Source organism: Toxotes jaculatrix, chromosome 13 (genome assembly GCF_017976425.1).
Source record: "Toxotes jaculatrix isolate fToxJac2 chromosome 13, fToxJac2.pri, whole genome shotgun sequence".
In the NCBI taxonomy this organism is placed as follows: domain Eukaryota; kingdom Metazoa; phylum Chordata; class Actinopteri; family Toxotidae; genus Toxotes; species Toxotes jaculatrix.
The window spans coordinates 1,649,158-1,671,927 of record NC_054406.1 but is presented as its reverse complement, the minus strand read 5'-3'; the positions used below and the strand labels follow the sequence as shown (position 1 = coordinate 1,671,927).

The 22,770-nt window shown below is 42.4% G+C and overlaps 3 protein-coding genes across 3 annotated transcripts; all 3 read right to left on the bottom strand.

The window, feature by feature from the left end:
- Positions 1–521: 521 nt before the first annotated feature.
- On the bottom strand, positions 522–4,064 carry tpi1a (triosephosphate isomerase 1a). Its single transcript, XM_041053249.1, has 7 exons — positions 3,866–4,064; positions 3,334–3,457; positions 2,751–2,850; positions 2,376–2,493; positions 1,570–1,655; positions 1,388–1,475; positions 522–1,148 (listed from the first exon to the last, which is right to left on the bottom strand). The coding sequence occupies exons 1-7, from the start codon at positions 3,975–3,977 to the stop codon at positions 1,030–1,032; spliced, it is 747 nt and encodes a 248-aa protein (XP_040909183.1). The 5' UTR covers positions 3,978–4,064; the 3' UTR covers positions 522–1,029.
- A 1,874-nt stretch (positions 4,065–5,938) lies between these two features.
- Positions 5,939–11,378, bottom strand: gnb3b (guanine nucleotide binding protein (G protein), beta polypeptide 3b). Its single transcript, XM_041053324.1, has 9 exons — positions 11,321–11,378; positions 8,902–9,018; positions 8,337–8,482; positions 8,142–8,205; positions 7,504–7,660; positions 7,319–7,385; positions 6,816–7,017; positions 6,390–6,606; positions 5,939–6,045 (listed from the first exon to the last, which is right to left on the bottom strand). Exons 2-9 carry the CDS (start codon positions 8,968–8,970, stop codon positions 5,939–5,941), a joined length of 1,029 nt encoding a protein of 342 aa, XP_040909258.1. The 5' UTR covers positions 8,971–9,018; positions 11,321–11,378.
- A 4,496-nt stretch (positions 11,379–15,874) lies between these two features.
- On the bottom strand, positions 15,875–22,755 carry LOC121192193 (C-type lectin domain family 4 member E-like). Its single transcript, XM_041053771.1, has 6 exons — positions 22,533–22,755; positions 20,665–20,784; positions 19,413–19,589; positions 19,142–19,323; positions 18,871–18,986; positions 15,875–17,037 (listed from the first exon to the last, which is right to left on the bottom strand). The coding sequence occupies exons 1-6, from the start codon at positions 22,639–22,641 to the stop codon at positions 16,857–16,859; spliced, it is 885 nt and encodes a 294-aa protein (XP_040909705.1). The 5' UTR covers positions 22,642–22,755; the 3' UTR covers positions 15,875–16,856.
- Positions 22,756–22,770: the final 15 nt, after the last annotated feature.

Here is a 22,770-nt window from a genome sequence, read left to right as displayed (position 1 = left end):
AAAAACTACAGCTGGGGTTGTTGAAAACTGTGGGCTGCTAAGATGCTGAGAATGTTTCCTAAACTCAGCCGTAACAGGTCTGCAGTTCTGAAAGTGGGACCAGGATCAGAAACACATCTATCAGTTGAAAACACAGTTAACGAAACTGAAACTGATGTGAAAGGTTGAAAGTTCAAAAGTTTAAATTATTGTTCCACTCGTGTTTTCAGACATATAAAAATATTGTGGTTGGAATAATAATTTGTGCCTCAAATGTTTTTTTCCACAAAAACTAAAGTTAAAAACTCGCCTTAATCTTAATGAGATCTGAGGGGTCACGAGATAATTAATGGGACAGAACAGAATCAAAAACTTTTTTCTTCACAAAACTATGTTTTAAAAATGTCTCTGTAATAACAAGAGAATCTGAAACATGAAAATCTCTGATGATATTCAGACTGGGGTTTCCCCGTAGAAGTTTAAGAACAAACACACCAACAGTCAATAAAACACAAAATGAAAGTCCTTTTTCTTCATCTGATTTATTTACTTCCTCCTGATCCCCTCATTAATCCGATGAGAATCCATCAGCCCATGTTAAACTTACAGCAGCAAAGTGAAGTGTTAGTGCCCACTGTGACAACTTCACAATAAAAGTCCCTGACTCTTCAACACTGAATAACAGCAGAAAGATATAATTTTTAAGTACATTCTGTCCAGAGCTTTTATTGTTGTGGAGCCTGGAGTAACAGTTAGTGTTAGTGTTAGTGCAGTTATGTGACACAGACTACATCAGTGATACAACATTACAACAGTGTTTTCAGTCTGTTAACAAACACATAAAACCACCTGGTCTGACAAATAAAACGGTTAAATTCCCACGAATGACAAAACAACAAGACAAAAAAAGAACATTTAGTAAAAGTATATTTACTTAGAGTGAGTTCTAACATCAGCAGTCAGCCCAGGCTGCAGACACACAGTGACACATGATGATCTAAAGGGCAAAGTGTTTTTCATCGGTCATGCTGGAGCCGTCGTTCGCGTCTGTTACGCACGCGCGTTGATGATGTCAACAAACTCTGGTTTCAGAGAAGCTCCGCCAACCAGGAATCCGTCCACGTCGGCCTGAGACGCCAGCTCTCTGCAGTTAGCTCCCGTCACGGAACCTGGAGGACGGCGAGAGAACGACCGGTTACCTGGGAACTTAACTTATGGGGGTCGCACAGAGCCTGAGAGAAAGATCAGACTCTACTCAGACTGTAAAACTCATTAAACACCAGAACATGGAACTGTTGAATAAATCCTTGAAAACCTTAACAGAGTAGGAAAAAATGATCCATAGTCACAGACGTTTACATCCTGAACAAAGAGGCTTTAAAAGTACAACTGTAAATCCATCACTTGCCTCCGTAGATGATGCGCAAAGAGTCGGCCACGTCGTCGGAGACGTTGGCTCTCAGCCACGACCGCAGCTTCTCATGGACCTCCTGAGCCTGCACACACACACACACACACACACACACACACACAAACACTGTTTGCCTGGCTGAACACACTGTGCTTATCAGAGGAAGGTGTCAGTGTTACCTGTTCAGGTGTGGCTGTCTTTCCTGTGCCGATGGCCCACACAGGTTCATATGCCAGCACCACTTTCCCCCAGTCCTTCACATTCTCTGGAACACAACAACATCTGTTCATCACATAACAAAACTCTGAAACTTGGATAAAACTTTTTAATGCAAATTCATGCAAACACTGAGACTGAGACTTAAAATACCCAAACCAACAAGGAACCCTTCACAGAACAACAGAGCAACAGCTAAATATAAGCTCTATAAATAAACCTTTCCAAGCCATTTCCCATCTAACAGTTTCAGTTCAGTTTCATCAGGAAAGGCTGTCGTTTGGTAAGAGTAAAGGTTTTTCCCTCTCAGATTACGAAATATCCCAAAGGCCTCAAGAAAATCCTGCATTAACTGAGGAGCAGGACGATGGTGCTTCTCAGCTGCAGAGACCACTGTCCCATTTGCATTTTAAATCAGTGTGTAGCCTACTTTGAGTACAGAAGTAGGCTACATGAGTAATGTAATGAATACAGAATCAACTGGGATGCAGTTTATATGATTTATGAAGCAGAAGCTGTTTTACAAGCAGATACACAAAGACTGACTTTAGTTTCTCCCAAAATATATTTAGGAAACAAGACAGCAACTTAACAATGATGAAAAAATAAAAATTACAAATTTTATTTACAACAGACAGATGTACAACATGTGAGGCTAAAAGAAAAAAAGAATGTGGAGAAAACAAAGAAAATTTAAAAATGAAATTATATAAAAGGAAAAAGAGACAAAAAAATAAAAATAAAATAACTGCATAATGTCACTGATTACCTGCAATGACCTGTGTCTGAGCATATACGACTTCTTCTGTGGTGCCTGCCTCCCGCTCCTCCAGCTTCTCTCCGATGCAGGCAATCACACCTAGACCGCTCTCCAGGGCGTGAGCCACCTGAGGAACGACACCGGAAATATACCTGGATCTGCACCTCTGATGTGCGTGTGCAGCATGTCACGACGGACAGGTTTTAACTAATGCTTCGACAGATCAGCAGCAGAACGTCTGAATACTGAATACTGTACTGTCGTGCAGGTGCAGCTGCAGGAACCAGAATAAACTTCTAATTAATTATTATTGTGGGTCGACTGAGCCATCACACACACGTCGGCCACAGAGGACATTTCCTGTAACCAGAGAAAGTGTTTCACCTTCTGGCCAATCAGCTCGTCACTTTCCCCGAACACATGACGGCGCTCCGAGTGTCCCAGGATCACCCAGTCTGCTCCACAGTCCTTTATCATAGCCGGGCTGCAGGGACAGGAAACATGTTAAAGACACGACGCAGCAGTCGCTCGTACATCGGTGTAAAAAAATCTCATGTGAATTTTACATATTTGTACGTATAAATATACCAATCAGTTCATTAGGTGACTGTTCTTCAGTCTGTAGGTGCAGGTGCAGATATTTATTTTGTTTGATCGTCTTGAACTTCAAATGTTTTTAAAGTTATGATATAAAACAGATGAAAACAGCAAAAACCAGAACTGTTTTTGTACTTTTACTCAATAACTGGTTAAAAAAATAAATAATCCAAATTTCTGCTGATTCATTTTCACTTTACCATCAACTTTACCACGAACTGAAGGAATTTCCTTCAAAGCCTTAAAATAAAGAATCATAAAATCCGATACCCTTGTTGATTAAAAGGTATTGGGTTATGCATAAATCCATTTAATAAAGCTGGAATTCATTATGAATAATGCACATGAGTGTAGTCAGACAGTGAGCTACCTGATCTCCCCTGTAAACGCTCCCTTGGCCACTTTGTAGCAGTTCTGGGCTGCGACACCGATCCTGGGATCCAGACTGGACCGAGCAAAGTCCAGGTAGATGGAGGGAGCAGCACACACCACCTCTGAAAAACAGAGACGCCAGTCCAAATGACTAAGAACTGAAAAACCCGTTATAAATGCACATAATGTTGTAAGTTTGTTTGGAAAACAGTTTTTGTCTTCTTGTTGTTGTTGTTGATGATGAAAAAAATACATTTGCTTTGGTGAAGAAGTGAAGCAGGAGAGGAAAAATCCAAACATACCTGAGTAAATTTACTCAGTTACTTTCCACCACTGAGACGCAAACGTCACAGGCCTTTATGCAACTCATCCTGATCACATGACTCCTTCCAATGTCACCGTGTGATCTGTGACCCCCCGTCGATGAAGAGGCTGAATCCCTCTTCATCGACTATATTTGTTTATCTCTGCGCCTCAAAACCTGCTGCAGAGTCTGACTCCCCATCACCGCACTCAGATCAGTCACTCACCGGTCTGGTCGTGCAGGCTGGCGGTGTTCAGGGTCGTGATCAGCTCCCCGAGACTCTCCTTGTTCCCGTTCATCTTCCAGTTTCCTCCCACGAAGAAGCTCCTGGACGCCATGGTGGGCTGACTGTGGCTGACACCCGGTGAGGAGAGGCGGCGGAGGTCCGGAGGATGATCAGCTGCTGCAGGATGAGTCCGGCTCGTGTGCACGTCAGGTGCTGTCGGAAATATCAACACCGGACACCGGTTCAAATAGCTTGAAGGTGCAATACCGCCCCCTGCTGTTCACATGTCCCCCCACCCCACTCCACCCAGACTTGGTACAAGTCTGAGGAACTTCTTCCTCATTTCAAGAAGGAAATAATACTCTTCAACCATCATTCTGCAAAGTACATTACACAGAAGGTACCACAGCAACATTAGTGTGTGCAACCAGTGGAAAAATAATAAATAACAGATACAAATTTTAGAAATACTGAGTCTGAAATACGAAAGTTTGACCAGATATCGAAAAGTAAAGACTCTAAAATAGTTATTGTTCAGTCAACTGTTATTGCCTGTGGGTTTTTGTTTTTAATTTAACAAAATCCAATTTATTTCACATTTATAATATTCTAAACAATGTGTTAGTATTTGTGATCAGCTCCCAGGATGCTGATGTTCTCAGTGGTGGGTGCAGCTTTGTTGGACCACATCAGAACGTGTTGCTCACGTAAAATGAAGGTTTTGGTGACGTCTGCTTTCTGTGTCTGTCATTTTTGTTTCATGGCGTATTTTCTTTTATTCCCACGGAACATGTTGCGGCTTTAGTTGTCTGTTTCCTTGGAATGGAAAGATTCACTGTACAGCCACAGCCTTGCACCAGCATTTGTGTTCCCTGCCTGCTGTGGTGTGCAGGTATGACTCATGCAGCTGACGTTGACCTTGTTAATGAAACTTTGCTTCAGGCTGTTTTGTCCTCCAGAGCTCGAGAGCTGCAACTGTAGGAACGGATGTAAAAAACGGCTTTCAGTTTTTACATGTTCCAGCAGCAGGTTGGAGGTCTGCACACACACGATAATGTCATTTGTTTTTGAGCTCGGTCAAAGCCACACAAACACACAGACTCTGACATGGTGTTAATGCAGAATTCTATGTTTATTATAAAGATTTTCAACATTTTGTCTTTTTACAGAGGAACTGCACAAGTGTAAAAGTTCTACAAAATGCAGCTGAACCTGGGAGAGTAAAATAAAGTTTACAGGTCTTTACAGAGTGTTTCACAGGCCAGTCCACCACCCGGCAGCCAGTCTCACAGCCTGCCAGCCTGGCTCCACCTTTGAATCCTCTGGGTACATCTTCGGATTTTCATGGTGAGACGGGAAACAGCGGCCATCTTGGATCAAAGTCTGCTGGTTGTTTGCAGGGGACCCAAGATGGCGGCCCTACCGTACACATATACTCTGGATATGTGCAGCCAAAAAAAAAAAAGAAAAAAAAAAAAGAAAAGACACTGTACATCAACTCTAACATGTTACACTATAAAATACAAATAAATTTACATATCAATATTTCATCTAAATAAGTGCAGGGCTCTTTTACAGGTCAAAGATCTCCGAGACAATAAAAATAAAATCCGTAATGCTACAGTGTTATTTTCAATATTCATGTCTTCTTTCTTTTTTATTGTCAAAAATCTATGTGTTTAATTGACATTCTCAACAGGAGCTCATTCTCTGCTCAGTAATCATTTTGAATAATGTGCTATTCTTTTAAATGTTTATTTTTTTCCCGTGTTTAAATCATCATCTCGACATAGTAAAACGTACAGCGGGACGCGTCGTTCACTGTTTACCTGATGCCATTTGTACAATGTGACACATTCACAACCTCTCATATTTTGCATACATGAACGAGGAAGAGGGAGAGAGGGAGAAAGAAAGAGAGGAAGGTCTGGACCAACTCTCCTCCAGCCTCACTTCTCTTCCCTGTCTTCACCCTTGTCCTCCCCCTTTCCTCCTTTACTCCTCCTCCTCCTTTTCTCATCCCCCTCCTCTTCCTCCTCTCCTTCTCCTGGTGTTTTCCTCCACCGGGATGCCTCAGTTCCAGAGTTTGAGGAAACTGTCCCAGGATCCTGTGCAGACGCCCATACCGTCATCGGGGACGCCGGTGCAGCTCACCCTGTTGTCATGGCCGGAGAGCACACCTGGAGGAGGAGGAGGAGAGAGGAGAGGAGAGGAGAGGAGAGGAGAGGAGAGGGGGGCAGAGCACGGAGGACAGAAGGGGAAGTTAAAAGAGCAAAGAAAGAAAAGGAGAAGACATATAAAAGTAATGAAGGCAAAGAAAGGAGAGAAGGGGTAGGGGCATTGAAAAGGAAGGACCGGAAGTAAGTAAAAAGAGGAAGGGAGAAAAGAAAAGAGGAGAGGAAAGGACATGGAAAGGAAGGAGAGGAGAGGACAGACCTTTATTCAGCCTGATCTCCTCATTAGATCTTTCCTACCTTGCTTTGATGTGCTGTTGATTTTGTATAAAATTGCCGCTGTTACTCACCAACTTTCTCTCCCTTCAGCGAGTCCCAGATGTGGCAGTTGAAGTCGTCGTAGCCAGCAAAGATAAGGCGGCCTGAGCTGGAGAGAGCCAAAGACGTGACGCCGGCGTTCAGGCTGGTGTCCTGGTAGTTAATCACCTCTTGGTCGGCGCGCAGGTCGTACATCTTGCAGGAGCAGTCATCGGAGCCTGTGATGACGGCGTTTCCACTGGGGAAGAACTGAAGCGGCGAGAGAAGAACATACGATCGGTATTTGTCTGCATGTTCAGTTACTGCTGAGCATTTGGCTTCGTGTGTTACATAACCTGCCTCTTTCTGCACCAGTCACTGAACACATTGGGTCAAAGTGGCTGCAGCTTTAACAATCAGCTGAAGGTGTTTTTCTTGTGTGTGTGTGTGTGTGATGTGATGGTTTGTGAGATCCTCACAGCGATGGCGTTGATGTCGCTGGTGTGTCCAATGAAGGTCTGCTTGCAGGCCCCTTCCCTCAGGTCCCACAGCTTGGCCAGAGAGTCGCAGGCTCCAGAGATGAAGGTGTTCATGTCGGGGGAGAGAGCCAGCGACATGCAGTCTCCAATGTGGTTGGTGAAGATGACCTTCTGCTTGCCAGTCTCCAAGTCCCAGAGGCAGCTGAGTGGAGAGAGGAGGAGAGAGATGAAACGGTGGGTTATAGAGGAAACTGCAAAGAATGGACAGATGGACTCCATTTTGGATCAGATCTAATTATCATTGGGTCTGACTGTTTCAGGCTTTAAACATGTTAAAAATGTTTTAATCACTATTTATGTTTGAAAGTCATAGTTCGATTAAAGTTTGTCAGCGAACAAATATTTTTTCTTTAAAAGACAAAAATTCAAAACACAAAAAGAAGTTTACTTCTTCTGTTCCAATTACCAACACAGTGTAACAAAACGCTTTGTGATAAACTCACCAGGTGGTGTCACCAGAGGCTGTCAGGATCTCAGTGTCACTAAGGAAACGGCAGCAGGACAGGTAACCTGGGAGGAAGAAAGACAGGCGAGCATTTAGTCAGCATCTGCATGTACTGTCCTGTTGCCTGTTTCCATCTGCAGCCACCTGGGGACACGACACGGTGCCTGCCGGCATCATCCTCACCTGTGTGGGCATCCAGCTCCCTGAGGGTCTTGGGGCTGGCAGACTTGATGTTGTAGACTGTGCAGATGTTGTCCAGACCACCACTGGCCACCAGGTTACCAGAGGGGGCGAAGGCGACGCTCATCACCCAGGCTGACTTTAGTGGGACAGCAACCAACTGGGAAGCAAAGGTTTAGTTGATTTACATCCTCCGTCTGTATTTAGCTGTAACCTACATGGATTCATTGGAACCAGTGTTTGAGAGCTGTAGATATTCAATATCTTGAAATCTGAAGTTTTCCCCTGAAACAGGAGTTAAACCACCACTGGTTAATGAACTCACCACTGAAATCCAGACTAATGTTACTATTTGAGGTTTAGAAACTCCTACAGGTGGGGCAAACGGCTCCAACTAATCAGAGCGAGATTAAGCTGAAGAAAGTCGCATTTCTTGCAGGTTAAACTGTTGGTTTGCTGCTTGTTTGTAATCACTGTCTTGTTTTGTAAACTGTATGAGGTCCGGTTGGCAGATGTCAGACTCTCTCTGTGCCACGAGCACAGTTTAAGAAATCCTTGGGAATAAAGGTACGATCGCTGGTGAGCACCATAGATGAGACATTCGTGATTCAGATTTAACGCGGCATGGTGCGGGACCTCACCTTGTTCCCTGTGAAGGTGTCCCAGATGAGGAGCTTACCATCCTGTGATGCACTGACCATTTGCCTGTGAGAGACACGAGATAAAACTGAGTTTGAAAGTTTTTGACGTTATAGAGGAGCCTTAGCTTACCTGAACTTTTAAATCTAAACTACTCATAGTCATACCAGGTGTCTGGTGATGGAGGGACGCCTCACCTGGAGTCAGCTGACCAGTGCATGGCATAGATTTTGGCCAGGTGACCCTTGAGCGTCTTCCTGAGCTTCAGCTGGACTCGGCCCACTGCGGCCACACCCCCTGAAGCTCCTGACATGCTGTTGTCATTCACAGCCTTACGGGCCGCCTGGTGGTCACACAGGGAAGGACATGTTGGGGGAGAGAAGTCAGAGAGGGGAAAAACCAGTCAGATGTTTAGGTTTACAAGCAGCACTGGAACCAGTAACAGTCACATTTCTATCTAAAAGTACTTGACTGGTGGTAGTAGAGGTAGTATCATCCACAGGGGATGATAATAGCCCTGGTGTTAGTGTAATGGAATTAGCTAACTAGCTCAGTTTCATTTCACCTCTCTGTCTCTGTCCAGTGAAAAACATGCATCTCCAACCTTTGTCCCTGTGTTAGTGAGTCTTCAACAAAGCTGAGTAAACCAGACAGAGTCGTTCTCTGAGCTCACACCTCACGCCGTTTGTAATCAGGCCTCGTGATGCTCCCACACATTTTAACAATCTCCAACAGGAGACACTGTGTGTTTCACCCGCTCACCTCAATCTGTGCACGGAGGCCATCGCACTCCTTTTTCAGTGCATCCATTTCAGCTTTCTCAGCTGCCATGGCGACGGTTGCTGGGGGATGTTACTGACGGAGAACAAAACTGTCACTCTGTAACAGGAAAAAAAGGGAAGAGAAGAGGGAAGAGGGGAAAAATGAGAGGTTGTGCAAGATATCGACAAGTCAGCACATCAGCCCTTTGGTGAACAGTGTGGTTCCAGTTTGTAAAATAAAAGCACTGCGGTCAGAATCATCATGTCTGACCCTGACAGCTTGAAGCTGCAGTACATGACAGTACTGCACAGGGACACAAAGGTCCACTGACCAGTCTGAACATCACTCAGTGACCCTGATACCTTGATCTGGGTCACTCGTGTTGCCATTAAACCATCAAGTCTGGAAAGATTAGACACATACCTGACAGGTGTAATCCCTCTCTGAACCAAAGTTGTAATACTGTTAGGTCTCATATTTGTCCTTGTGAAGGAAGGGAGAGGTGAGGAAGACAGACAGGGGGAGGGGAGGGAGGAAAAAGGAAGGACGAAGAGAGGGAAAATACTGTGCATGGCAGGAAGGACAGAAGGAAAGATTTCAGAAAGAAATAAACTTGTTATAATAACTTTAAAGTGTAAATATAGGAAAGAAAGGAAGGATAGGAATATGAAGGCAAGAAGCAAAGGAGGGAAAGAAAGAGCTAAATGAAAGGAGGAAGGGAAAGAAGGAAGGGAGAGGCATTAATTAGTCAGGAAGAAAGTGAAACCTACGTAAGATTTTACTCTAGATGTAAAAGATATTTGGTACATGGAGTGTGTGATGTTAAGGTCCTGGACCGTATCAGTACGTTTCTGAATGATGCAGCTCAGTAAAAGTTCTGATCAATTCAAAATAATTAGAAGAAACAAATAATAAGGAATGAGGAATCTTCCTGAACATTGATGTGTAGCAGTGCGTGGGGATTAAACACAAGAGCTCTGCAAAACATTTTGTCCGTAATATTTCAGGTTAAATTAAAGTTGTCTGGCACAGAGACAACAAGAGCTGAAAGTTTTCAGTCACCAACATCACAGTCAAGCTTACAACAAAGAGCGAAGGGTAAAGAGTCTGTGTCTCTAATGTTTCATTCAGACTTTCACTCCTCACACTCTGTCTTCATTGTCCTTTCCATCTGTATTCTTCCTTGATTTTGATTTAAGTATCATTTCCCAAAAGCCCTGTGTGATGCTACTATTTTCTGACATTTCATTGACTAAATGCTTAATGGATGAACAGACTGAAAATGGACACTCGCAGCCCCGCCTATGTGTCTCGCATAATAAGTTCAAAATATCCATTTCACAGCAGAGGTGAAGGTTCAAGCTGTGGCCTACGTGCAGGTACCTGTGACAGGACGCAGGATGGAGGGTGGAAGATACAGGAGGGGCAGTGGTGATGGTGGTAGTGGTGGGGTTTGGGGTGGGTTGCTACAGGGCTTTAAATCCCGGCAGGAGATCTTAAGGGAAGCTTTACCGGTCAAATCTTCTGTCATCCGATTACTGACTGCTCTTTACCTCGGGATCAGAGACAGGGAGGGAGGGTGATGTGGACGGTGGGAGATGTGGAGGGTTTGTGACAGTCCAAACAGTCAGGCAGCACCTCTTCTGCTGCCCTGTTGTCTCATTTGAGGTAAATGACGATGCCTTCATGTCTCCATAAACGCATCTACTGTAAACCTGGACTTTCCACAGCGGAACATTGTCAGGAAAATCTTTGTCCAAGACAGAGACAAACCTTGCACTAGAAACCTTAGAGGCACCAAACATGACAGAGGAAATCTGCAGACGAAGTGAGCTGGATGAGGTTTGGCCCTGTGTGACAGATCAGGCTGCAGCTTACTGCTGCTACACCTGAGGCACCAATCCTCTTTGGCAGCTTCCTTCAATCCAAAGATCACCTTCAAAGGGTTTAAGGAATCATCATATTGGATGCAGTCTCACACGGGACTGATAAATGATTCTGTTGTGTGCAAAAAAATCGATGCTTCAAGATTCCTTAAAGATACTGGGAGACTTTGGAGCGGAGCAGCCTTCTTGCATGAAAGATCAGCTGCATTTTATGAAACAACTCAGATGTGAAGGACAAAAGCTTGTGCTTCTCCAAAATCACAGCAAATGCACAAACCCCAGCTGGAACTACATTTCATGGCTTGCATCCATGTGCAGAAGATTCCCATTAATATGCAGGTTTCCCACAAATTTCCTGTGTCGCACCGTGAAGTTTCAGGTGCACGTCATGTTTTGAAAATCTCCCTGAAGCAAAAATCCGTTGTTTTTCTTAAAACTCCCTCAAAAACCAAAAGCGCAGCTCCAAATGATCTCCAGCAGCAAAGGAAGGACCTGAAGAATGCAAGTACAGAAGCATAAAAGAAGAAACTCACCGATTCCACACACTGTGTGGTCCCTTCTCTTCTTCTGCACCGGTGCAGCTCCTGGTCCCAGACACCTCCGGCTCTGAGTGCCTCTCTGAGCTTTTTTAGATTCCACAGTCCCAGGGTGCACAAGCTGCTCACTGGCTCCTCCGACGCTCTCCCCCGGCAGACTGCTATCAGCTTACTTGTGAAAAACTCTCTCTTGCTCTCTCCCTTCCTCCACAGTGAAGAACAGATGAGGATTGGAGGGGATGAAGGAGATAAGGGATGAGGGGATAAAGCTCAAAGATGGAAATAGAGAGGGAAGGAGAGAGAGAGAGAGAGAGGGAGAGAGGGGGAGAGGGAGCATGGTGAGAGGAGGTTGGTAAACCGATTGGAGGAAGAAAATCAGGTTATGAGGTCAAAAGACAAGAGTAGGTGAAGAAATGAAAGAACAAGGCAGGAAGAGAAAGGGAACAGGTGGAGATGAAATGTGAGAATATGAGAGAGGAGGAAAAAGACTGTGGGAGTGTGCAGAGAAACGACACCTGTTGCACTAACATCAGGCACTGAAGGAGGGAAAGTGACGCATCAGCCGTGCACGTAATTAAATGAACGAATACGCTCTCGCTTCGTGCTTTAACCAGCCAGTTTCAACGAGTTTCAGGTGCAATGAAAGGAAACTAAAAGCCTGAAGTAAAGAAATGCAAAATGTGCCACATTCAGACAACTTTTTTATTGAATTAGGAACTAAAACGAGTAATTGCAACAACTCATTTATATGTTTGATCCATCAAATCCTTATTTCCTGAGATGCATGTATGTCAACAGTGTCCCAGTGGGGTGACATTGTGTCCTGCTTCTTGGCTTTGCAGCGTATGCTTTTTGTCAGGATGCAGGAGCGGGGATGGATAGTCTGAGGCGGAGGTTGACGGGGTGAATTGGTTTGTCAGAGCTAATGAGCTGAGCCCAGTTAATCAGGGTCTAATGGGATATCCGGGGATGGCCAATCTCGTTAGGGAATTAGAGCAGGTCAGGCTAAACGTGCGTCACACCTGACACACAGTGAAGGCAGGGATGAAAAGTGGATCAAGAGTCAAAGGTAGTATGTAGTATTATCAAATGTAGTATTATCAAATGTAGTTTTGCCTCAGAATGAGCTGTGAGCTGCTAAAGAAGGAGTTAACATATTTTAAACTTCCACAGACCAAATCATGTGCCGTCTGGAGATAATGTCAGAAGAACAGATAAATGAAATGGTCAAATGAAACCTAAGGAGACAGGTAGAAATGCAGGAGGTCAGACGTGTCTGGCTGCCAAAAGTGAGATGGTACAGGAGGAAGGTTTTGGGTCGAGCCACGACTCAGAGAACAGGTACTGGTCTCTGGTGAGAGCTGATCTCCTTTGGTCCGCCCCCCCGACATCCTGTAATCTGACTTGTGGCTTGAGAGGAGATTTCCAAAGTGTTTTTATTTTTTCTAGGAAAAGTGGGAGGTGGGGAAATCCACGAGTAATGATCTGGCGTAATGTGATATTAGTTAAATCTCCAGTGTCCACATTCCACACCGTGAAATCTAACTTTCAACTTAAAAACACAACTGCCTTAAAATGTTAGGTCAAAAAATACAAGTTGTTCTTCTAACACCAACATTATCTTGATGAAATGTTGCGTGTTGTGTAGGCCCTTCTTCCTGGTCGACTTAGATTTGTTGATTTATTGAACTGCTCAGGAAGTTGTTGGAACTTGCAAATGTAGCTCGGCTAAATTAACTGACTCTTTTCGGAACCTTTGTCTTGTTTATTTGACTTTGTAAAAATTACTCTGTTGGTGCTTCTTTGAATCTAAACTCGCATTTCAACAAACCTAATGTGGTCTGTTGTGTGAAGTTTGTCTTGGTTCATTTTCTCAATTTGAAGAGTGAAATGAAGAACAAACACTACAGCTGTGGCTGCAGCCAGTGACGTCTCTCTCAAACAGTGCATGCTGGGATGTCCGCTATTTTGCCTCATTTAATGAGCAGAGCGAACTCTCAGCACTTCATTCATTCAACTCGTGTTTATAAGTTCTGAAGTGGTCTGATAATATAAACTTGAAATTTTAATTTGATTTGACTTCAGCAAAACTCATATTGTTGATGAGAAAAGATCTGATTAGATTCCAGTAAATTCCTGTGAGACGTGAAGAAACTCGGACTAAATATTATCAGTAAATATTACCTTGATTTTATTTCAGATTTCATTCAAACTTCTACATTAAAATTTTTGCTGGAATTTGTGGCAAAAGTGCACCATTTAACATTTAAGAATTTTTTCCATAGATACGACTGAACTTTCAGCGTGAGAAGCCTTGAGGGTTAACGCATCACTGACAATGGAAGATCTATGGTCAGGTGATTCAAAGAACGAGTTCTGCCGCTCGGTGCGTGTGCACAGCGGGACGCTGAGGGGTAAACTGAAAACATTAGATGACTTTAACTGTCTCTTATTGACAGCGTGCCAGTTGGCTGATCGCCTGCTTAAGATGCTGAAACACTCGGGAAGTGTTTTCCTACTGTTTTCCTCTGTGCTCAGACTCAGGTAAGGTAGCCTGGTTACTACACTGCAGCTCTAAGCCCCAAGTCTTGTTCTCATTGGTTTAATATCCTGCTTATCCACCATTCGCCCTCATGCATCGTGGGCACCAGCTGAGATCACCAGTGATGCTTGACGGCCTCCTCTAATGGGGGACTTCCAGATTAAGCGTCTCCTCAGGCCGGGTCTTTTTTTAGCGGCAGTTTTTTTGGCTCAGTCCTGGTGACGTCATGCAGCAACATCAGTGTTACGCAGCTCTGTTTGACCTGGTGGTTTGTCCATGAGACAAACACACACAGCTTTAATGTCTGCAGGGTCCACATAACTTTCTGTCCCTCTACTGTATGAAATCAAATCAAGTCACTGTGCTCAGCTGATTAATATAAACCAAACTGGAAAAAGCTTAAAGGCGACTCCTGCATCTGTGCTTAATCAGGAGGTGCAGTGTCAAAACACAGTTTGAACACGTCCAGTTATTCGGCTGATACCACGTCTGCTTGTTGCATATTGTTACATAAATTTCCATTTCAGACGGAGAAGTCTGGAAGGAGAGGAAACTACACATCAGGTTTGTACACGCACTTCAAGAAAATTCATTTAGTAAATGTGTGTTTATTTTAGGGTTTTTTTTCTGTTTTGTTTAGTAATGTTGTTGTTTTGTTTTTTGGGGGGAGCCAACCACGTTTCCATTGTTGGAAGGATGAAACCAGACATTTCTAATTAGCAACCAGAGAACCAGCTTTTATTTGACTCCCTTTGGCTTTGCCTGCATTTGAAAACTACTTTTACAACTACATAACTCAAACCTCATTCTCAAGTCTTCATTAGTGACCACCTGAGGTTTGCTTTCGTGCTTTTTTTGGGGGTTTGTCCCTCACAGTGTCGGTGTGTGGGGTTTTTTTGTGCAGAGAACTGAAATCTGCCTTTACTCCTCAGCAGTTCATTGTTTGACATTATTACACAGAGCTGGTAACGAGCCTGAGCGTTTCTCTCGGTGACTCTCCGCCTGTAATCCGGGCTAATGAACTGTGACAGAAGAGGGCTAGCTGACTTCCTGATAACTCCCTGTGGTAACGAGCTCAGGAGGGAAGCAGGAGTATAAACCGTGCACTCAACAAACCCCTCACCCCTCCAACCTTTGGCTTCTTCATTCAGGGACGCTCTTAGCCCACTTTGACGAGGCAGGAAGTGGACGTGATGACAGAAGAGGTGACATGTCAGGGGGAGATTTGACTCTCTTGCTTTGTATAGGTGACGTACATTAGTACATTTTAAAGGAGGAACACCTAACTAATAGGGACAAAACATACTGTGAATAAAACTCTACATGAGAAAAGCTGAAGTTGAAAGGTTGAAGTATTGTTTCAGAATAAAAGTGTTGTTTTATTCTGTGTATTTTGTTGCTCTCCAAACCAGTGAATTTCCTGGTCTGAACAGTAAAGTTCCATTTATTTTTGATTTGACTGAGACTGAATTGGAAAATATTTAATAAAACCCCTGAAGGGAATCTACATTGTCGAGGTAGAAAAGGTCAAACAAACATTTTTTTTTTGTAAATGTAAATGGTTTTTTTTTGTTTGTTTGTTTTTCGTTGCATTGTAATCAGAAGATTAACTGAAGTTTTCTATTTAAAATTTCTGGCTTTGTTCTCAAATCCTGATTTTATTTTTTACCTAACACACAATAGTTCAAACTTTCTCCTCTAAATATACAGCAGGAGGAAATATTTCACATAAAGAATTTAAAAATCTGCTTTAGTTTCTCTCCACCTCCTCAACATTTTGACTATAGGTTGTTTGTGTTAGCACTGCCACCTGCTGGGCAACGACAACAACAGCAACGCTGAGAGAAGACATTACAGAAGGTCGGTTGATATCTTTCATCTTTCATCCATTTTCCAAAAATATTGAGTGAAGCAGATTTGAGCTGATAAGATATTTAAAAAATTATTTCATTAAGTGTAAACAAACATGGGTAAAGTGTGGTGAGACATTAAAAAAAAGAAAATTAAGATTCACATGGCACATTTCTGTAATTTCACATATTTGATTAATTAAGACTCAATCAACAGAACAAAAGTGCCTCAAATTCAAACTGATCATTCTCACTGAGGTAACAGCAGATTAGATCAGATACCGACACTCGCTCATATTTACCTTTCTTTTACCTTTCTTTCTTTTTCGTTATCTTGAGTCCCTCGTCTATAAATTCTAAAATACAAGCAGGTGAAAATATGACTTTAATTATCTATAATTATTATTTATTAAGGCACAGAAACACTGTAGGACGACGACCACGTCACACGTTCGCTCACACTGAGTCGTAGAAGCACTGCAGTCCTTCAGAACGTGGCTCAGCTTTTTGTTTAAAAAATATATATATGTATATTTTTATGTGTAAAAATATTTTTATATGTAAAATTATAAGTAACTGATAAACAACAAACTGCAGCCACTGACCTCCTGTTCAGGTGTGATGAAGTTCTTAAAATGCTATTATTGCATTTGTATTTGTTTATTTCAGTCTACCAAATAAAAGACTGATGAAATTGGCTGGTACTCACATTGGCTGCTTTTCATAATAGTAACAAAAACTTTACATAAATAAAGTTTGTTAAGTTCTTAGTAACCTGCAGTTTCAAATGGGGAATTACTAAATCAGTTTGCACCGTTAAAACTTCAGCAAAGCAGTAAAGACTTCAGTTTGGAGTAAATCAGTTACAAAAAATATCTAAAGTGCAGTTCCATCAAAAGGAATCACATATGTAACTCGACTGAATATAACTGGAGAAGAACAGAATCACAAGCTGTGAAATAACTTCCAACAATAACAGTTTAAGTTGGTCAAGAGAAATATTACCATTAACTGCCGATTCCTGTGTGTTTGTTAGTATTCATGACGTTTAGACTGAGTGAGGTTATGCAGCTCTAACCAATGTTATTTTAGTCGTTAAGTCTCACGGTGGTGCAACGCTTTGGTAAGTGGTGTTGATGTTTCAGTGTGGCGTGGCGGTGCTGGCACCGGTGCCCATCTCTTTCTCACAGATGTAGGGCCAGTTCATCATGCAGGGGGCGTCATACCAGCTCCGTGTCGCCACTCGCTCCAGCACCAGTGTCTTCACAATGTAGCCGCAGTCCTCGTCGATGTGGTTGTTGGGCTCGCCGACCTCCCAGAAACTAAATTTAGGAGAAAGGGAAAGAAAAGGAGAGAGAGTTTGGTAAGCAACATGTCATCCTTAAATTTTATTATATATATATATATATATATATATATATATATACTGTATATATATATATATATATATATATATATATATATATATATATAGAGAGAGAGAGAGAGAGAGAGACATTGGAAAAGTGGATAAAGATTAATTTTTACAACAAATGTCAAGTCATCCAAAAACATCTGAGCCAAGTCAGAAACATGTGAGGACAAAACAGAAAATATCTCAGCAGGAAAAGAGGAACGGAAGGAATGAGAGGGCAAAAGAGGAATGAAAAAAGGGTTAGTCATTAACACATATTTTCAAAATGAGGAAGAAAAATCAGATGGTTATTAGAAAATCTGCTGAGTTGGCACAAGACAGGAATGAAACTCTGAAGAAAAAAGAAAGTACAACATAGCGGCCTGCTGTGGTTTGTGGTGGAGAGGAGGTCGTGTGGCTCAGGTCTGGTCGGCTGCTCCACTTCCTCCTGGGTCATGTTCTTCATATATGTTTACAATCTATTTATAATGTAGCCTGACTGTCCATACTGTAAATAAAGTATGTGCTGTGTTCTGGACATAGACATCTATCACACGTCTGTCCCACCCACTCTAACGGATTTTTCCACTGCTCCCTCTCTGGCTCTAACATGTTTTTTCGTCAGAGGTCAGAGGTCAGAGGTCAGGGTCACCTGCACCGCCCTGCCTCCCTCCAGGTGTTTTCTCACATGTGGAACTTGAACCTTTAACTCTTTACTGACTGTCCTCTTCATCATTTCTGTACTGATCTTCCAGACTCTATTATTAATTTACATCTAAAGAAGATGAATAAACCACAGCTTTGGATAGAAACTGTTTTCTTCATTAACAGGTTTATATAATTACAAATTATGTTTAAAAAACCCCAAAATATTCCATTTGAAAAGAATTTAACGGAGAAAAGTTCAGATCACTGTGCCGATCAGCAGATCTGTGTCTAAAAATGTTAATAATTAATTGATGATTTGAAGTTATTTTTAAAAGACTAAGTTATAATAAAAGACGGTTCCACACTAACAGCTCTGTGAGGCTGCACGTAGACTTTCAGCTACATGCTAACATGCTCAGAATGACGATGCTGATGTTTAGCAGGTATAGAAGATATTCACCATCTTAGTTTAGTGTTAGCATACTAACACTTGCTAAATAGCAGTAAAAACAAAGAACAGCTGAGGCAGATGGGACTTTCATTCGTCTGCTCATAAACCAAGTCTACTCTTATTGGAAAAACTGAAATTTTGACCTGATGGTGCCGTTAGATGGACAGTAAAGCAATCACCAAAGTCAGCGGGATTCATCATCTGGGAACTATGAATGTAGCTGTCGAGATACCTCAGTCTGGACCAACGCTGCCATCCCTCACACCATGCTCCAAGTGTGGCTAAAAATAAAGACGGTTTCTGGCCCATAATCGTGTTGAAGAAGTAGAATTTTCAGTGGAATTCAGGAACATTTTTGCCAACAAGGAACTTCAGTTCCTATTTTGGTTCCTGAGCTCTAAAAATGTTTTAGAGAGGATGGCTTTCCACTTAAAAAGGAAGTATTGTGTTGAAGTTTCATTCGTCTCTTTTACTTCCCCTTTTCCCAACCAGGCCAAACCTGTGGTCCGTAGGTGTGTTGTGTTCAACAGAGGTAAAAGTCCAGTGGTCAGTCAGTCTGTGTGTGTGTCCTGTTTTTATGACTGGTTCAGACTGACCACCTTCCTTTGCAGCACAGTACGCAGTTTGGTGCTGAGCAGGTTGGGAGTGTGGAAGTGAACTTACCCTCCAACCAGTGGAGTGCCATCCACCCATTTCCACTTATCCTCCGTGTATTCGTCAGTGATCCCAAACCAGTAGGCGTTCCAGTGGCCTCTGGGAAGAAGATCCCACACAAACGTCTGACAGGAAACACATACGGACAAAGGAGACATTCATGAACACGTTCATCACAGGATGTCGATATTGGATGATTCTGTAAAACCCCACAATTAGTATCAGTATGAGATTCAGTCAAAATAAACCAAGCAGCAGTGTAAGCAGCTTGTCAGTGTACCTGTTCCTCGGCCGTGTGGATGATAGCCAGGTGACCTCCTTTGCTCTGGCAGAACGACTGACTGTCTGGCCAATCCATCGAGTCTCTGGAGATGAAGTAACAGCTGTTGTTGAAGAGATGCCAATCCACGGGGCAAACGATGGGGGCCGGCGCCGCCCCCGTCGGTTTCATCACCTCAGGTGCTGATGAATGACAGGTTGAGGAGAGACTGGTGAGGAATAAATTTACAAAATGCAAGCACACATCCATGTACAAATGTAAAGTTGTGTACCTTTAGAGGCCATCATGGCGTCCAGTTTGGCCTGCAGCTCGTCCATCTCTTTCTGCAGCTGCGTTTTCTCCTGCTGCAGGGTTCTGACGGAGGACATCAGAGCCGACATGTTCACATCCTGAGTCTGCTTCTGTATCTCTGGGGTCACTGCACCACCGCCCTGAGGTTTGTTTTTATCTGTGGGACACACAGAACGACAGACCAGAACGTTTACACATATAAATATCATTTTCACCACACGACCAGGTATATGAGCTGTTCTTAGTCATAGCAGCACTGAGCTGAATGCAAACGTCAGCACTCTAACTACATTTAGTTTGAGATTTATTAACAAAATCAAACAGTCAAAATATGAGGCCACACAAATTTAACTAAACAAATCTGTTACATGAAAGATTTAAAAAAATTGAACATTAATCAAATTGAGGTGAATTCACAAAGAAAATTGTCATTTTACTTGTTTTTGCCACGACATCCTGCCAAAGTGTGCCAATTCATCCACAGCCCATTTATCACCTTTAAAAACTTGATACTTGGATCTATTTGCCTCCACTGTCTAACTCTGGCTCTGCTTTTCAGCCTCCTAACAGTGCGACTTTAACATGATGAGCAAACACAGGCTCATGTGCTAAATTTGTACAGAACATACTGTTGGCAAATGTGCCTGGAAATTCTGTGTCGCAAGGTTCAAACCACTGGATCCTCTTTTCTTGTGAAATCGTTCATTCGGCAGTTTTGAATTTTCACAGTCTGCAGTGATAATGACCTGAGTCATGAGCCACTGCTTATTTAATATCCTCCTGTTTGGTGTCTGGGGTAATACCTAACTTTAAATCTGCCTATTTAGCATTTCTAAGCTGTGTATATACATTTAATAAATGGTTTTAAAACACAGTATAACGTAGTTGTACGCTGCTATAAAGACATTTTAAAGTGTTTATCAATAACATCAGTGTCAATATCTGTGCACGGAGCAAAAAGCAGGTACGTTCTCTGTTTGATCCACATGAACTCTGAGGTTATCTTTCTTAGAAATATTCTTATAAGGTTGAATTGAACAAAACTTTGTCATGCCATCCTCGTTTTTCACGGCCTGCATGTGTGTCCTCAGGTTCACAAGGGTCAAACAGGTGAGACGAATAACATCAGAAACCATTCATCAAAAACAAAATCTCTGTGCTGTGCCGCCAGCGGTCACACAATAAATGTCACTGAGCAAAGACCGAGTGATATCTGGCAGTTGTGTTCTCACAGTGTGCAGTGACAGCTACGATGGCGATCAACAGGATGGCACACAGCGCAGCCAGGCAGAAGGTGGTGAAGCGGTAGGGCCCGGGGCCGCTCATCCTGGGGGGCAGTTTCACCGGGGAGACTGAGCGAGAGGGAGACAGCAAAGGCGGGAAAGAGTGTTAATTAAAAGATGTTTTGCTGCTTGTTTGGGGTTGGTCCAGACAAATAAAATTAATGAACCACTCATTGATTCATGCCAGCAATGGTCTCATGTAACCAGAGATATTTAATAATAATATTTACCTCATTATAGACGAGGGCTGAAACTATCAGCTGATCGATAGGAAATTATCCAATAATCATTTCAGTAATTTTTCAAGCAGAAATACCAAAAATCTCCTGATGATTAATTAATCATCAGATTAAATAATAATAAAAATAACTGTTAGCTGCAGCCTTAGTCTGGACAGTGAGGCAAAATTTCTTATACTAGATAAGTTACATTACCTCAGAGTGACAGTGTTTTGTTACCTGGGCATGAACAACAAAGTGCCATCTATTCAATTTCAAACTGCATCAAAATAAAATTCCTTCCTGTGTCGAAATAAACATTAATTTACTTTGCCGTTCCTGTTTTCTCACCTCTGGGTTAAAGCTTATGGGTAATTTTGTTTTATGTATTACAAAGAATATTAACACAAATGCCCTTAAATAACCCCTCAACCTGTCACTGGTGACAGGAACTGTCCAGTCAGCAGAAAGGTGTGCTGATGTATGATGGGGCTGACATCACTGTGCGTCTGTATTGTTGAATTAAAGGAAGTGAAACAGCTGTGTGGTAAACGAATGACTGAAATCAACATTTTGATGTAATTGCTATTTCTTGGCTTCTAGAGCTCCACATCATGCACTTAACACTGACTGATCAGTTACATGTTTTTTTTTTTTGAATGGAGCTGTGTCCACAGAGGAATGTCCTCTGCTCTGTTCAGACTTGTACATATGTCAGACCTGCGTCTGGGACGTGGGAAATGTGAAATGTGCTGATATTATCTAACAAAGCAGACTGTGATCTGTTTGGATGTGAGGCAGTAATCACCATTTATTCCCACACAGATTCAGGATTTATTATTATTATTATGACTATTTAAATGAACTTATGGACATTTTTGTGGTGTAAAAATCAACTGGTGCTCTGGTTACCTCAAACCTAGTTTGGCATTTCTGTGTTCCAGTTTCGTGCCACTTGTACTTTGACATGTACCCTGACACTGTTATATCTGCAACAAGTAAATATTGACCTATTATTCACTATTTTCTGCCATTTTAGACTTAACATCCTCTTTAAAGATGAAAAACATTGGTGCTGCAGCCCTGCAGAATTTACATTTTGATTTTAGTGTTTTACTGACTGTTACAGTCACAGGCCAAGTCAACAAATGGATAATTACTCTGCTGGAACAATTAATCAGTTAATTGATTAGGTCACTCTGTCTGATATCAATGTAAACTGAACATCTTTGGATGTTTCTTCTTAGTTTTTTCTGTATTTTGTATTTAAGGCACTTTGTAACTTTTGTTTGAAAAGTGTTTCATGAAGAACAATGAAGAATAATAATTATTATCATAGCAAACAATGAATTTATAATTAAAAATCGTTAATTACAGCCCACATTAATCTAAACTAAAATATAACACCGACATTAAGGTTATATAATACAGTAAATGTTTCCGGTTCTCTCCTGATCCTAAAGCATAAACAGAAGAAGTTAGAGGAGAAAGTGTCTCGATGTGAACTCAGTAATCACTGGGAGAAAACCAGCAGCTGGTTTAAACTCCCTGCTGGTGACACGGGTCTTAGATGTGTGCTCTGCGGTGACGGGTCCTTACCGCTGTGTCCCACATCTGTCCTGCGGTTGAGCTCGTCGTAAGTGCGCTCGTCTTCTATCAGCTGGGAGTACATCCCCTCAAAGGCCGCAGAGCTGCCGGGGGCCGTCATTTCACCGCTGGAAGGAAAAAAAAAACGGTGGCAGGAATTAAAAGTTCATAAAGTTTCAGTGAAGACTGAGAGTGGACAACAATATTCAAGCCAGGCTCGGAGTCCTCCCCCCTCCCCTGCTGCAACTGT